Genomic DNA, 16,501 nt, shown 5'->3' with positions numbered 1-16,501 from the left:
TATGGGGATACCAGGTCGCCTTCAGTTCAGTTGCAACAAAAACAGCGTACCTATGACAGGTAAAAAGATCAGCGCAAGTTCATAATAAAATAATTTAATACATATATGAGATGGTCTGTAGTTTACTGCCATAATAACCGTAAATGACTCCTTTAAAATAGTGATTTTCAACTTATGATTATCTCTTAGTTCGGACTAGCCAGGTGGGTGTCATAGGCAGTAAGATCTGGGTCATTTGACAGTCGCAAGATGGCTGAGATAGAGAAAGGTAATTGGAGGTTAGATATATGAAATTTTATATGTGTGACCTGTGTATAGTACACGTATGCCGAAAAACGGTTTGAAGTGATCTCTCTCTATCTCCTTTTCCTGACAGTTCAATTAACAATGCAGATAATAATATCTATAGAAACAAATTACAGGTCAAAAGCAGGTATGTTTGAAAACAAACTCGATCGGACCATTTCCTGAATTTTACCAACGCTATGAAAAGTGATGATATATATTTCAGTGTTTATTAAGAATCTTGTTTTAAAAATGACTATTAATTTAACATTATTAAAACTAGATATCAGTATTGGAAATTGTGGTGCTTTATTAGATGGAGACGGAGATGGCAAAAGAACATAAAGATGGGCCTTTTTTTTTTTTCACCACGCTTATTAGTTGTGAATCAGATAAACGTACAGGCAGTTTTAAGCATTGATTTTTCTGTGCTGTATTTTGTATGCTTCAGAACAGTTACATTAACTCCTGGATTATTGAGAGTTGTGTCTGCTAATCGATAGATTCTTTTCATCCAGTACTGAGAACCTAAGTGTACAAAGCATGCTACTCTCGCCCCAGTGACCTACCTTGAGCATGTGGTCATGACCTGAGAGCCAGGAGCTTTAGAGTTGAAAAGGAATGTCCCTTCTAAGTTTAATGGCCATAATATGGCTGTTGTGCTGCCAATGGCAAGTCCAAGCTCAGGATAGTCGTAAGTATGACAATAATTGTCAGGTACTTTTAAAACATTGATAATTGGTATTATTGTCATGAATTTTGTCTTTATTTTCTGTAATCAGTTAAGGTGGTCTCTTTTATTTAACAACTAGTGTTTCATGTTGATATTCGAGATGCCTGGTTTCTGTTGTTGTTGTTGTTGTTGTTGTTGTTGTTGTTGTTGTTGTTGTTGTTGAAGCATCAGCAGCCAAGAAAAAAGGAAGTCTAGCTTTCCTGGTCTTTCAAAAGATGCTAAGATTGTATCCCTTAATAAGATCACCTTGTTAAAGGAAACTATAAAAATGGAATCATAGTATGTGGATCAACCCTATCGCCACTGTAATCGAGCTGATCTATGTATTTTAGTTCAGAAATCAGAGTTCATTCTAGTGAATTTGGCACATTTTACATCATTCTGGTAGATAATTTTTATGGACATTGATGATGAAATTTATCTTCTTTTTTTAACAGCAATTTGTGTCTTGGAATGTGTTTGTAAATGGTCAACAAATTAAAATGATATGGATTTTTTCTTGATCTTAGGTACATTAGTCAGCCAACAAGCACAATAAAATTGGAACCATTTAAAAAAAGAGCATATGAAAATAATAGAGAAGTGAAAGGATAACACAAATATAGGCAATATGGTGATGGACAGTTTTCTTGTATGATTGCAGAATAGAGAAAGGGGCATGGCATTTAATTAAATATTTGGTGTAGGCAGATATGAGTATAAAAGTTTCCTAAATGTTAATACAGTGCATTTGTGTTTCAGTTGCCATGGATATGAAGTCAACATGTGGGAATACATATCCTGTGTATGAAAACAAACTAACTTTTACTGCGAGGTCCAATGTTGCTCCAGCAAACCCACCTCTTGAATGTGTTGTATACCTGGAATCTGCTTATGATGTATGTTGAACATGTCTGAAACATATTCGGTTATCAAAAAAGTCATGACACATTTTATTGCAATAGATGGAGCTAGCTCGTTTTAGGATGTGCTAGAGTCATTTGCATCTATGTGGAGTAATCATTATTCATTCATATTCCTAGATTATTGGATTTGCAGTTGGTTTGAAAATGAAGTTTAAAAATATAGTTTTGTTATTACGGTTGAGTCGTTTGTGTGATTCTAGTCACTTATGCATCGGTGTTCATGCACCCATATATCTACTCTCAGAAGAACTCCACATAGTGTCAGAAGTAGGAACATTTTTGAACAATTCGCTGTGCTGGCAGAAACGAAGAATTTGCAGTTTCTAGTGGAGCTGTGCTGTGTTGTGCATACAACGCAGTTGTCTTTGGGCTGTACTTCTCCAAGGTATACAGACAAATTTATTTGTAACCCTTTGTGTGGCTCACACGCACACAAAAGATTTTGCACTTTCTGTGTGTGTTAAGAAACATTGTATTGAAAGACGACCGGCTGTTTTGCAAGTCACTGTCAAGCAGTGCGTCAAATGGCATTACAGTTAGTCCTTGACCTTCATCTTTGATGGCTTTGATCACACAAGGAAAAGAAATGTATATGTAATATGGAACATCAGCAGCCACCAAGATACTTTACTGCAAATGTACCTACACCAACAAAATTTGATGTACAGGAGGACATTGAGCAAAACTGGAGATGATTTCACTGATGGAAATATTTTATCATCACAACTCACCTCGACAGGGAAAATCAAGCATACCAGAATTCAGTCTTCTTAGCCTGCGCAGGGGAAAATGTACAAGAAGCTTATTAAGGTCTTTCATTTCCTACAGAAGAGGACAGAACAGACATTACAGTAGTTATTAAAAAGTTTGAGGAGTTTTGTATAGTCTCTACTCATAAAGTGTATGAAACATTTAAGTTTCAGGCAGCAAGGGAAGGGTGAAACAATCGAAACGTACGTGTCTGTCCTTAGAAAGATGGCCAAGTCATGCAACTTTGATGTTCAAGAGAACAGTATGATCCGTGACAGACTTGTCATAGGCATCAAAGATGATTAAGTTCAGTAGTAACTTCTGTAAGAGAGAGAGAGCTCAATCTGGACAAGGCAGTCCATATTTGTAAGGTGCATGAGACTTCTCAGTTACGGGTACAGTCCATGTCAGGCAACACCTCTGCATTAGTCCAGCGAATCAAAAAAGCAAGGAAGCCTACATTGATTAGTTCAGGAAAAGAGATATTGAGACAAGAAGAACTAAAATGAGATCAGCTATATCATCAGTCTCCTCAGAAATGTACTAGATGTGGGAGAGAACCACACAGCAGGTACCAATGCCCAGCACATACTCTTTAAGTGTAGAAAATGTGCAAAATTTGGACTGTTGAGTCGCCCTGCTATTCTTGATCTAGAGCTGTTAGCCAAGGTCGGTGCTATTAGTATATGTCATGACGAATGGCGTGCGGAATTTCTACAGCTCTGTTTGACTGGGACACATAGAACAATCTTACCGAATCCACCTTATGGATGGGGCTTGCCCTTATGCAGTAGCCTCTCCGCACAATCTAGCAGTTCTGGTCCAGAAATTTTCCAGAGAATGATGTCACAGCTACTATCATATATTACGGGAGTAGTGTGCGACATGGATGACATCCTTGTATAGGGCAAGACTCGAAGTAAACACGATAGCACACTCAGACGAGTTCTCATTAAGCTCAAAGAGACAGGGCTATCCATTCAGATTGAAAAGATTGTAGGAAGTTGCTCTGTTTCCATCAAAGAGAGACGAAATTCACCAGAACCCCTCCTTCCAACTCCTGTACCAGTTGCAGAGGGTTGGCTTGGATTTGTTCAGCTTCCAATAAAATATATTGGTCATAGACTATTATTCCAAGTTTATTGAGGTGGCCTTGTTGATATCCACCACATCTAAAAAAAAAATTGAACATCTCAAGAGCATTTTTTCTTGACATGGAATCCCTGAGATAGTGATATCGGACAATGGTCCACAATTTTCAAGTAAACAGTTTACTGAGTTTGCCCAGTGCTACCACTTCCAACATGTTACCAGAAGCCCATACCACCAGCAAGCTAATGGGGAGGCCGAGAAAGCTGTACAGACAGTCGACGGTCTGCTCAAGAAAGCTGAGGACCTATATATGACCATGTTAAGTTATTGGTTGATGCTACTTCAGTGCAGGAAAAGCCTAGCAGAGCTTTTGATGGGGAGAAGACCGAGGAGTCTAGTCCTGAAGATAACGTCCCAACTTTGTTGCGGATGCTCACTAGGTTTGATGACATAATGAAGGCATTTGTCGAATCAAACCCATATTATGTTACAGAAGAGATTGCAGAAACATTGAATATTAAAGTGTTTATGACCATCTGAATAATTTGGGATATGTTAGCAGGCTCAATAGTTGGGTTCCTTGTGAACTCAAAGATGTTTGACAGCACATATATGTTCATTAAACATTTTTTTTTTGAAGCAAATGATAACTGGTGATGAGAAGTGGGTTATTTACAAAAATGTGGTGCGCAAACAGTCTTGGTCCTGACATGATGATTCACTTAAAACGATATCAAAAGCAGACATTAATCAGAGGAAGTTTATTCTCTCAGTATAGTGGGATTTTAAGGGTGCCATGTTTTTTCAAGCTCCTATGAAGGAATCAAACAATTCAAATGTGTACTGTTGGCAATAAATAGGACAGTTTGAATGAATCCATTGTCCAGAAAAGTCCAGCACTCATTATTCATAAAGGAGTCATATTCCATCATGACAAGATGAGACTACACACATTTGATCACCTGTCATAAAGTTATTGAGCTTGGATGGGTTACTCATACTCACCTGACCTTGCGCAGTGAAGACTTCAACTTGTTTTGCTCTCTTCAAAATTCCATGTTCAGTTAGATAAGGCTGTAAATCAACACCTTGTTCAGTTTTTCGCTGTAAAGGCAGGTCCTTCTGTGAATGAGGAACTATGAAGCTCACCGAAAGATGGAAAAAGGTTATCGAACAAAACGTTGTGACTTTTCCGACAATTCAATACTATGTCATGTTTGATGTTTTTTTAACTAAATGTATCAGTGTTTTTCATTTATAAAACATTTTTATGGTACTTTTCCAATGATTTGCTCAGATCACTTGACACAAGTGATACGGACATATCCATATAAAGGGAATCACTAACACCATGCACCCATTTAACAAACACGCTTATTTCTACAAGAGACACAACTACCCATACACAAGGTAAATACAGACACATTATGCACACTCATGTTCAGGACAGGGTTGTAATGAAGTCTCTGTTCTTCAAAAAAAAAAAAAAAATGCATCTTAACTTTAAAATTAAAAGTGCTGAGAGAAATGTGATGATGAAAAGTCAAACTCTGATCAAGATTGACATCTAAACTGCGAATAGAGGTGAAGAAAGGAATAGTTGAGTTGCTTATGGACAGACGGAGAAGAATGACTCAGAAATTAGATGGGAAGAGTCAGTAGCAATTCAGTCTTGTCATCATTTACAGCCTATTTTTGAGCATCCAGGACTTACATTCTTATGTCCATGTCGGTAGGCCAGTGAGTTCAGTAAGTAGAGCTGCTGATAAAGCTGTCATCAGCAAAACTCGCATGTGACGTGGTGTGACATGAAGTAAAAGTAACATCAGAGAGAAGGCACATATACAGCACAAAAAGTATTGGACCCATGGACCATTGTGAGACCCCATATCTCAGGACAGAAGCATCCGAGTACACTTCGTTCACACACACAGTCTGGGTTTGTTTCATGAGATAGGATTAAAACCAATACAAAGCAACATCATGAATGCCAGGATTGCTGATCTGTGTGTAGAAGTATAGAATGGCCAGTAATATCAAATGCAGCTGACAAATTTAGCAATGCAAGAAATGACACTTTTTCATTATCAGCACTAAAGAGTAGATCATTTATAACTTAACAAGTGTGTATCCAGTACTATGGCCTTTTCTATAAGCCAAGTGGAATGGATGAAGGAGATTTTGCTCCACATGTACAATAAGCTGAGAAAGAATCTTTTCCAGAATTTTGGATAGAAAGGACAGGTTTGAAACTGGTCTGTTATTGCTCAAACAGTTGTTATCTAAAGATGGTTTCTTTATAAGCTGGGAGACAATGGCCAACTTGAACTCAACTGTAAGAGAAGCATTGATGAGGTGGTTGGCTCAAAACAACACAACTTAGGGCCATTGTAAACAGTATCTGACACAGAGAATGATGAAACACCAGCAGAGTTGTATTTCTAGTGTATCAATACAACTTTGTTGGTGGAGAAACCAGCAAATTTCTGTGGGAGTTCTTGTGCATGAAACACTAATGGGAGTGGAGTACAAGTGGTTTTTCCTGGCAAAATATTGCTAGCATTAAATAACTGCTTAAAATACAATTTTATTTATCAACTAGGGCAGTTCAAGATAGTTCTCCTACTAGACAATAGTGGTTGTGCGGGGAAAGAATTTTGCATGCTAGAGAATGTAACACAATTCCTAGCCATCTGAAAAATATGGCGGTGCACAGTGAGTCTAGTGATTCACTACTCCTACTCTGCTCTTCTCCATGCTTGACTTCCAGAAGCTCAGGACCCACAGTGGTATACTCAGGAGAAGGGGATGATTGGAGACAAGGCAGCAAGTTAGAGGGGCATTCCTATTCAGCAGTGTTTTAGGGAGAGTACAGTTTTTCCATTCCTTTCTTCCTGAAGATGTCTAAAATATACAGAACGTAGACACAATAAATGGTTATTTCTGTGCAGGTGGCTGATGGTCGCTATAGACTGCAGATGGTTATTCAGGAATTGAACATAGAAGATTGTAATGTCAAACTCGATGTATTCAATGGAAAAGGCGTCAGTGGCAACTACTTGGTGAGTTGAAAAATATATTCCATGTCTCCTGAAAGCTTTCAACACATTTCAAACATCTTTTATTTCTTTGAGATAGAATAGCAAGTTTGCATCTGATACAAAGCTGGAGGTCAGTTTAAAATGTAAAGTGAAATTTTAAGAGAAGTAACAATTTATTTGGTGTGTCAGTCATTTTGCAGGCTACTCAACAAACAGGAAAAACAGTAATGACTCGTGTCTATTTAATCGGTCCTATGATGTTTTTATTTGTGTAAAGCACATTTGAGTCTTCTCTGTGGTAGAGAAATGCACTATATAAATATGCTTCCTATTATTATTATTAAATATCACAACACATTGTACTTTATGCCACAACTAGTGTTCTAAATGTTCAATCACATCCTTTTTCATCTGTATTGAATGTGTTTACATAAATTAGCATAGACATGAAGAAGAAATCTTTAGAAATATGCTTTTATATATAAATTTTTTTCAATTGGTCCACCCTGTATAAACATATATTAGCATATACACAAAGAAATAATTTATAAATTGGTTTAAAAAGAAGAAGGAGAGAAGAAAGTGGCAACAACAAGATGATTTAAACTGAAAGGGAGTACCATGAAACAAGTGTTGCACTTCTAAACATGAATGTGGTAAAATAATATATGGAATCTAATATTAAAAGTCAGTGTACAACCTACTTATGTTCTTGCTACGTTTGTCTGCTTGAGACTTGAAATGGTATATGCAAGACATTTTCTTCATAATGTAAATGTTTGTATCTGTCACATTCTGTTTGCACTGTCATTCTTACCAGCGTCAGCTTGGCTGTACTAGCAGGTCCACTGACATCATGTACACAAATGGGCGTCAAGCAACTCTTCGTTTCAGTCGTCCCCAGCAGCTGTACCAGACAGCCTACTCTCTTGTTTTGACAGTCCAGGTATACTGTAAGTATGCTTCATTCAATGTGTAATGCATACCTCAGCTCTTTCAATAGGATTTGCTTTCTCAGCAGCAAACATCTACACAACTACAGTGTATTTTGTATGCTGTAATGTGAAGTGTGTGGCATCACAAAACATCATGCCGTGGATGTGTATAAGTGGATTGCTGTCTGTCTGCCAAGACCAACGCTTAGCTTCTTGCAAAGTTCTCCTCTGTTAGTCTCGGTGAGCCTAAACAAAGAATATGACTAAACCGGAAGCTTTGTAATAGCATGCCTCATTTTAGTAGTTAACTGGAAAAAAATTGTCTGCCAGCAGTCAAGTAATAAAAGTTCGTGATCATGCTGTTCTTAAAGGAATATATAAGGGAAGATGAACTGTTGGCTTCTTCAAAGACTTTTTTAAACTATGAATTATTTTTTAAGAGCTAAAATCAGGTACTTGGTGAAGGTTGGGGGAGAAGAAATTTTTTGGGGGGAAACATGAGTGACTGGAGAAAATCCCAATGACCAGTCAAATAAACAGCTTTCACATTCAGAGACCATTCACATGTCCTTAGACAAGTATCCAACATCCTAAAGTCTTTACTGCAATGGCGATAAGCTCAGTTTTTAACCACCATCATACCCAACAGTTACGGAGCAGGATTCTTAGTTTCTTAAAACTATTGTTGTATTCAATTACAATGTAATTCTATTACAATACAATTAAACCCCCTCCTTTGCACATTTTACTGCTTACTAGTCTGAACTCGCATTGATTACAATATCGCTTCACTATGCTACCATTGTCTTTGTGGAATAATCGTTATTCGTTCATATTCCTAGATTATTGGATTTGCAATTGGTTTGATTGGAGTTTAAAAATATAATTTTGTTATAAGCAATGGTAGAGTCGTTTGTGTGATTTTAGTCATTTGTATGTCGGTGTTCATGCGCCTATATATCTACTGCCAGAAGAACTCCACCATGGTGTCAGAAGTGGGATCTGCACATTTGGAACATTTTTGAACAATTCACTGTGTTGGCAGAATGAAGGATTTGCAGTTTCTGGCAGAGTGGTGCTGTGTTGTGCATACGACGCAGTTGTCTTTGGGCTGTACCTCTCCACGGTATATAAATTTACTTGTAACCCATTGTGTGGATCACACACACACACACAAAAGATTTTGCACTTTCTATTGGTGTTAAGAAACATTGTGTTGAAAGACGACCAGCTGTTTCGCAAGTCACTGTCAAGCTTTTGATGGGGAGAAGACTGAGGAGTCTAGTCCCGAAGATAACGTCCCAACTCATAAAGCCAAATCAACAGGACTACACAGAAAAAGAGATAAAGTTAAAGGCAAAACAGAAGAAAAATTTTGACAAAGCGCATCGTACCAAAGAGTCACCAAAGTTCAAACCAGGTCAGATGGTCTCGGGTCAGACACAAACACCTGGAACCATCATCAGACCACTGGGAGAAAGATCATACAATGTCTTCACACCCCAAGGAATGCAGAGACACAACTACCATATGGTCAATTGTGATTCACAAGCTCATTAAACCAAGGTCACTACAACAGAGTTTTCCAGTCTGTTGCTAGATAGTCCCAACATGCTGGCAGATGATGGTAGTGATTAGGAGTGCCTGGTGCCTGAGACAGTGGGAAATTTTCCGGCCCTTAGTGAATTGCACGACAGCATCCCGCTCATATCCAAAGCAGATATGGCTGGATTATTAAGGCCCCAGATAGACTGGACCTATAGTTAATAAACTATAAAAAGGGGACTTTCGGCATACATTCATTTGGAACTTTTAAACATATTTCCCTTAATTTTGAACATTTAGTTAATTGTCCATTGTAGCTTATAATGGGGGATGTGGAGTAATCATTATTCGTTCATATTCCTAGATAATTGGATTTGCAATTGTTTTGAGTTTAAAGATACAGTTTGTTTTGAGCAATGGTCAAGTCATTTGTGTGATTCTAGGCGCTTATGTGTCAGTGTTTATGTGACCCATTTATCTTCTGCCAGATAAACTACACTGTCTTCATGGCCTTCCCCGTTACCTTTCTGAACTACTGATGCCTTACCACCTGAGTCTTTTTAGTCTGCCTGGGTTGCCCTCCTCACTAGGCCATGCATTAGACAGAAGAAGTTTTGCAGATAATCATTTTCCTTCTCTTGCCCCACTGTTTGGAATTCTCTTCCTCCCTATCTTTGGACCTTGTCTACTTTAATGACTTCTAGTCCAGCCTCAAAACTTTTCTCTTTAAGAAGTAGCATAATCAGGAGTAAACCTCTGCCCGCTTCTCAATTCTTCATCCAATCATGGTGTTATCTGTTTGCTGATGCTTATGTTTCTGTTTGGTCAACTTTTGGTTGGTTGTTTTCTTTCATATGCAACTTATCAAGCTCGTGTCTACATGAGAAGTGCATTTTAAATGCTTTAAGTAAACCTAATTTTGATGTACAGAAAAGTCTTTTAATAACAAGTAGTTTTGAATGCGATATAATACAGAAATTGTATTCCTAAATGTTTATTTTTGTTTTCAGCGGATAACAATGAGCTAGGGACAGCAGTGGCGCAAACCACGCTGTCAGTCGGTGCTATAATTGGAATAGTAGTTGGTGCTGTGGCTGTCATTGCTGTGGCAATCTTGCTGTGCTGGTGCTGTATCACTGGGTACATCTACAATTTCATGGACAGCATGGGGACAACAAATAATAGTACAAAACACATCAGTGTAGACAGTGGCCTTGAAAAAATGTCAGCCAGCTCTTCTACACAGGGACTGAAACATGGCATTGATCATAAGGTACGATTGACTACAGCTGATAATTCTACATTAAACATGACAAACTCCAATTAACTGAAGAACATCAAATTAATAGGACAGTTTAACATTATTCACAATGTAATACAAAATATTTGTTTCAGTTTTTTTTATGCCATGCCAGCAACTAAGGCTACATCATAGTGATATAGAAAGTGTTTTACTATATACCACTGATGTTGATGTTATGAGCAAAAAACTATTCACACAAACTCAATTAGAACTTAAGCAGGAGTCCTTAGTAAGGAATGTGCATCCATATTATTTTGATAACAAAAGAATATATTTATACAGATATATATTGTGTGTGACGAATGAGGCGAAGGAAGGGGAAAGGGGACACTTCTGCTGGCTTGCTTCACCCGACTTTTGCCCTCTCATACGCACTTCCCCGCTTATTCGCATGTCCACATGTAACGCACTGATAACTAATAACTGATAACAAATGACAACACGGTTATACAGCAAACAAATTATTATTAATAACTGCATGCGTCACGCGACACTCTGCACCAAATCTACCTGGCTCTGACACTATCAATTTATGACTAGAGAAACTACTGCCTACCGAGCTATACCCCTGAACTGCTATCTCAGACGCTGTGCCTCGATCGCCTCCATCAATCAAGGCAACCTATCAAGTCGTAAAAACGGACAGAAAGGCTTCCCTTTACTTTTCGATTTCACTGCCCACTGCCCACCTATAATTATCTACCCGACCTCAGCCCTGTTGTTCTGTTCTTGAACCAGGCTGCTGAGTTCAGAGTTTTTATGCAATCAGTCAAGCCTGGTTCTAGGCAGTCATTAACCCTTTGAGGACTATAAGGATTGTACGCATATAATTTTAGTTATTCTGACATATTTAGGCGTAAAATGTCCTTTCACTGACCGATGCCCACCTATAATTACCTACCCGGCCTCAACCCTGTTCTGGCCTTGAACTAGGCTGGTTCATGACAATGAGTATATATATCACAGACACTCACATTCTCACATTCACACAGTCACCTGGACATTTGCTCATTCTTTTTCTTCAGTTGTAAACAGAACAACTAAATCTGCCTCTCTGCAGCCCCTGTATACATTGTATTAAAATAAATATGTTACAGTGGTTAATAAAATTGTATAATAATTGTTGCAGAAAAACTAATTCTTAAAGCACGCTCAGAAAGTTACTAATTTAGTCAACAACTCTGATCATCAAATATTCCAATAGAAAGTTTCTTTTTCTGAGTTTGATTGTTAACAGAAAAATACTAAAGTTTATCGTTCAGCACAAGGTCACTTTTTACCGTTCACCTTTGATAATGTTCTCTTACAACACTATTATGGTCACTGAAGCCTGAAGTTGCACTGATCTAAGAATATATATGTACCACAAATTATCTAAAAAAATCACTAACAGCTCCACTAGGGGAAAGACAGGACAAATCAGCGCTGCCTCTTGGGGATAAGCAATCACAACTTTCCTGGGCCAAATACCCCAGGATAAAAATACTCCAAATACTACATGGAATATGCCAGGCCCATTACTCCATGGCATTAGCAAGGCCTAAACACTTATGGCCCAAGACTATGTCCCATCTCCCAGCCCTTAGACTTCATGGCCCATTTCCCGGCACTTAGACTTCACCTTTCTAGGAGGAGGCATCCACAACTTCCTCGCGCATAGTGTCTCTGTACTTACCATGTCTCCTTGGGAAGTGAAGTACTGGCCGGTAATGGTTAATTATATTGTCTTTCCTTTTTTCTTCCAGCTATCAAAAAAAAAAAAATTACTCATTCAGCAGGTGCGGGTCATTAACTAATCTCACACCCCCTCTGTGGCTATATATATAATGTATATTGACATGCCACACATGATGTATACTGATGAGCAAACCTTCACAAAAAAAGGTGGTTCTAGAGGAGCTGTTCCAAGAAGAAAAAGGGGGAGGTGATCTGTATCATATATTTGATAGCTAAAGTTGTAATCCACATAACAAACAGTTAAATGTATAAATACACTTTGAATACAAAATCTGTGCAACAGCATCAACATAAAGAGGAAAAACTATAGTTAATAACATGACTAATCTGGCATCAGAGAATAATTTTTTTTTTTCGTAGTACACTGCTCTAAAGGATCTCTTCAGTTTATTTCCTTCCCTAAAGCCTAATTAACTTTGAATACTCCAGAATGACATGCTGAGAAGGGTCTTTTATTTGTCTAGGACCCTGCTATGTGGGCCAGCATAACAAATGATGGAACACCACGACAGTTTCGTCGAGGTGTCCCACGAATGGCTTCTTTGTCACGAGATGAGGGCTCAAAGGATGTAGAGTTAAGGTAAGATACATTGCAAAACATGGACATGGTCCATTTGCCCAGAATTGCATACTTCTTCATCTGTGTCTGAGTGTCTTATGATGGACTAAAAGATGAATAATGTACTTCAATATTCAGACCAATGACTTGAATGCCTTGACTTATTTACAGGGGAAAAGAAACATACACTAAAAAATATGAAAACACAGGCAAGGGGCTTGGTAGAGCCGATCAAGAACCATCGCAAGGCCTTGTGCGAGAGTCTCAGTTGTACGAACCATATGATGAGATGACAGAAAAAGATCACCACGCTTCCTCAAACGTTTGGAGACCATTATGTCCAGTAACAGGAGCCGTGAATCCCGAAGATCGCGTCACTCAGCTAATGAGGGAGACAAGGCTGCTGAAGTAAAACCTGCCTCAAAAGAAACAGTGATTGATCACCTTGGAAAACCAGATTCTGAAGTGTTTGAAAGATCAGAGTCAGAGGGTCTTATTGGTACAGATGGTAAAGAGAAAGAAGCACATGCCGCAGATCTCCATCGGTAAGCTTGGTATTATCACTGGTAGTGAACCTAAGAGCCCTGTAGGTAGCATTATCATTTCTTACTGAATTTAAGAAGAGAGTATACCAGAAAATGGGGAATATTTGGTCTTGTCACTGAAAATGCTGCAAGGTTACAAAATAATTAAGTCCTTTAAGTGTTTAGGCATTACACTGGTTGGAACTTTGTGTATAATCATTTTAGGATATGCAGCTATTGTGGAGAATATATTCTAATTGCAGGTTTGATTCTGAGGAGCTCCAGAGTGAAGCTGATGTGGAAACAATGACTAGCCCATTGCACATCAATGCAGGTATTCGTTCCAGCATCCCAAACTTGAGTTCACAGCCTGATGCTGCACGCTCATCACATTCAAAGAAACGCACCAGCACATCACCCAAGTCACGACGACATTCCAAGGCAGGCAGGCATGAGCCAGACCCCATGGGGCTTCCTCCAGAAGCATTTGATCCTGTGTTCACCACCCCGACATCACAAGAATACTATCCTGGAGAGTTCCGTCCTCCCCAGCCGTTCGCGGTGCCTCCTATGTTTATGCAGTATGGAATGATTCCCATGGGACCTGGAGCACAGACTTTTGGCTATGCATACCAACAGGGTATTCCACCTGGATCCTACCCAGAACAATCAGTGGCAGCCAATCAGGGTGCTTATTTTGTGCACAGTATCCCCACTGCTGATGGCAATATGCAGAACACAACTTTTGCCATGCATAGCTCACGTACTCCGAAACAGATGGCACCTAAGGGAAAAAGAGGTCATCCAGGTGCTCCAGACTACACCTCAACTCCAGGGGGATCACCACGACCTGGGTACCAAGGAGATCCCTCTGCACCAGACCTGTCATTAGTGGCTGCTGGTGCTGCACCACCAGATCCTGGGCCTGGTCACCGCTCCATGGCCATGAAGTCAGCTACAGACCCCGACACTGGCATACACACAACTCAGATTTTGTGGACAGACACGGTACCCGATCCCACTGATCCAGGGCCTGACGACAGCTCCCAGATCACACGCAAAACTATAACACGTGTAACAACTTGTAGTGGCCATTCTGATCTGCCTACACAGACTTCAACAAGTAAGTGCCCAGAGCAAGACATTTTTGTAGCAGATTGCCAAGTGCCTCAAACATGATTTGCTACAACAGTTTACTGATTATATACTGCAGAATATATTTACATATGTGTAGGGACAGTAAAACATTATCTCACACATTTCAAACTGTGAGCATATCTTTCCCTAATTATACATTGTCTAGTAATAGACATAGGTTTGTTTTTTTTAATTGCCAGACCAGTTTATGAAAATTTTGTACTTTGCGGGGACCATGGATTTGGGTTTGGGTCAGAGAGTATTTTGTAAAATAAAGACACATCTAAACTGCATTACATATTATGTTTTAAAGCATTTTTTTGTTGCTTTTTGAACAGATGGTCTTTTGGTGACATCGTGTCACTTCCTTTTTCTGAATGTTAGCTGTAGACATGTCAAAGTTCTTAGATAAATATTGCAATCCGAGTTAATACAAAATATCTTTTTGATCATAATCATTTTGCTAAGTTGGGATTATAAGCATTGTCTCTTATGAAAAGATGTTTTCCAGAAGCAGCATTTTTGTGAATTTGTATTCTTTCCTTTTTCAGTTCTTGACTACCCAGATTCCAGTCCTGCCTTTTTATCTCCTTCTTCGCCCCAGCACTATCCTGCTGTGACTGCAGGGCCAAGTTCTGGTAATATTGATTATTATCTAGGTCAGGGAGCAGACCATGGTCAGGAGCCAATGAGAAGGCCAGATGTTGTGCATCAGGCACCATCACGGAACCAAGCCGTACGCGATCGTATCACACTTGCATAATACTGAAGAACTATACACAAAGAATCATTTTACTCTTCATGCCTTACAGTTGTTATGAAAGTTAGTAATTGATAAGTAGAAAAATTCAGAATGATTGTTTATATTCACTTTTTATGATTTTGAATGTCTCCAAATCAGGTATCTTTCCTTTTTTGGAGTGAAAGCTATTTTTCTTCATCAGAATGTGAAAATATTTTTACTATGCAATTGTATCAATGTCCAGGTAACTCAAGCATACGTGCATGAACAAGAGAAAAACCTTATACACATTTTAAAGATCTTATTCAGCCATACTGAACATGTTCAGCTTTGTTATGTTTTTGATGTTAACTAAATAACTAAAATTCTTACATTTTGTGTTCTGTTCTCATTTAGATTCCTGTCAGATGCACCCATTTTGTATAAACTGTTTTGTATAAACTATATACTTGAGGTTTTTGTTTTCACATGGGTCTGCATGCATGCAAGCAAAGAGGACACCAAGAGCGACCATTGTTATATGAGAGTTAAGTCAGGCCATGCTCCTTTTAGACGAGTAAACGTCGCCAGATTCGGGTGCGCCGTGCATTTGTTCTGACGATCGTGTGCTGACAACAGACATACACGCACACAATCAAAACGCACACACTTTCATACTCAAGTTCAATACCCTGTTGGTGACCACGAAGGTGTGAGTGAGACGGGAGTGGGCTTCCGGTACTGTTGGTCGTGAGCGGGTGACCGCCGGACACATCCGTTTTTGTTTTTTTGTTTCATGCTAAAGTCACCTAGTGAGTAGTGAGTTGTTCTTTTGTTTTCTCCACAGATTTTTCTGACAGTTTTTTCATCTTTATTGTTCTTATCATCTTAATCTTACATTCTTTGTATCCTCATGTGATCTTGTCAACTTTGTCCTCGCTGCGTTTTTTCAATTTTATCACCTCTTCTTCGCCCATTCAGCCCTTGCATGTGTGGAGTCTCAACCGTTCTACGTATCGTCCTCCTTTCATTTCTTCGTTCCGTCACCTTCGTCGTCCAGTCCTGCGTCGTGTGGTCAACGAGGCAGCTCGGACTGTGGACCAGCAAAGGGTCCCTGCGCACATCGGACACACAGTGCCAAGCGTCGCATAAGGCCACAGAGACCGAAGGAGACACTGTCAACAGAATACACGGTGTTCTACATATAACGCCAGGCCTGAAGGTCTCGGGGGCA

At 39.1% G+C, this 16,501-nt stretch overlaps 1 protein-coding gene across 1 annotated transcript; it reads left to right on the top strand.

Annotated features, from left to right (window-relative positions):
* Window positions 1-37: 37 nt before the first annotated feature.
* On the top strand, window positions 38-15,734 carry LOC112572622. The gene is given in 11 exon segments (XM_025252384.1): window positions 38-59; window positions 804-979; window positions 1,760-1,896; window positions 6,717-6,827; window positions 7,627-7,759; window positions 10,297-10,559; window positions 12,791-12,906; window positions 13,057-13,268; window positions 13,271-13,430; window positions 13,673-14,532; window positions 15,098-15,734. Coding segments are annotated over 10 exon segments (2,259 nt in total). The 5' UTR covers window positions 38-59; window positions 804-924; the 3' UTR covers window positions 15,310-15,734.
* Window positions 15,735-16,501: the final 767 nt, after the last annotated feature.

This window comes from Pomacea canaliculata, linkage group LG9, assembly GCF_003073045.1.
Source record: "Pomacea canaliculata isolate SZHN2017 linkage group LG9, ASM307304v1, whole genome shotgun sequence".
In the NCBI taxonomy this organism is placed as follows: Eukaryota; Metazoa; Mollusca; class Gastropoda; order Architaenioglossa; family Ampullariidae; genus Pomacea; species Pomacea canaliculata.
This window is presented reverse-complemented; position numbering and strand designations above follow the sequence as displayed.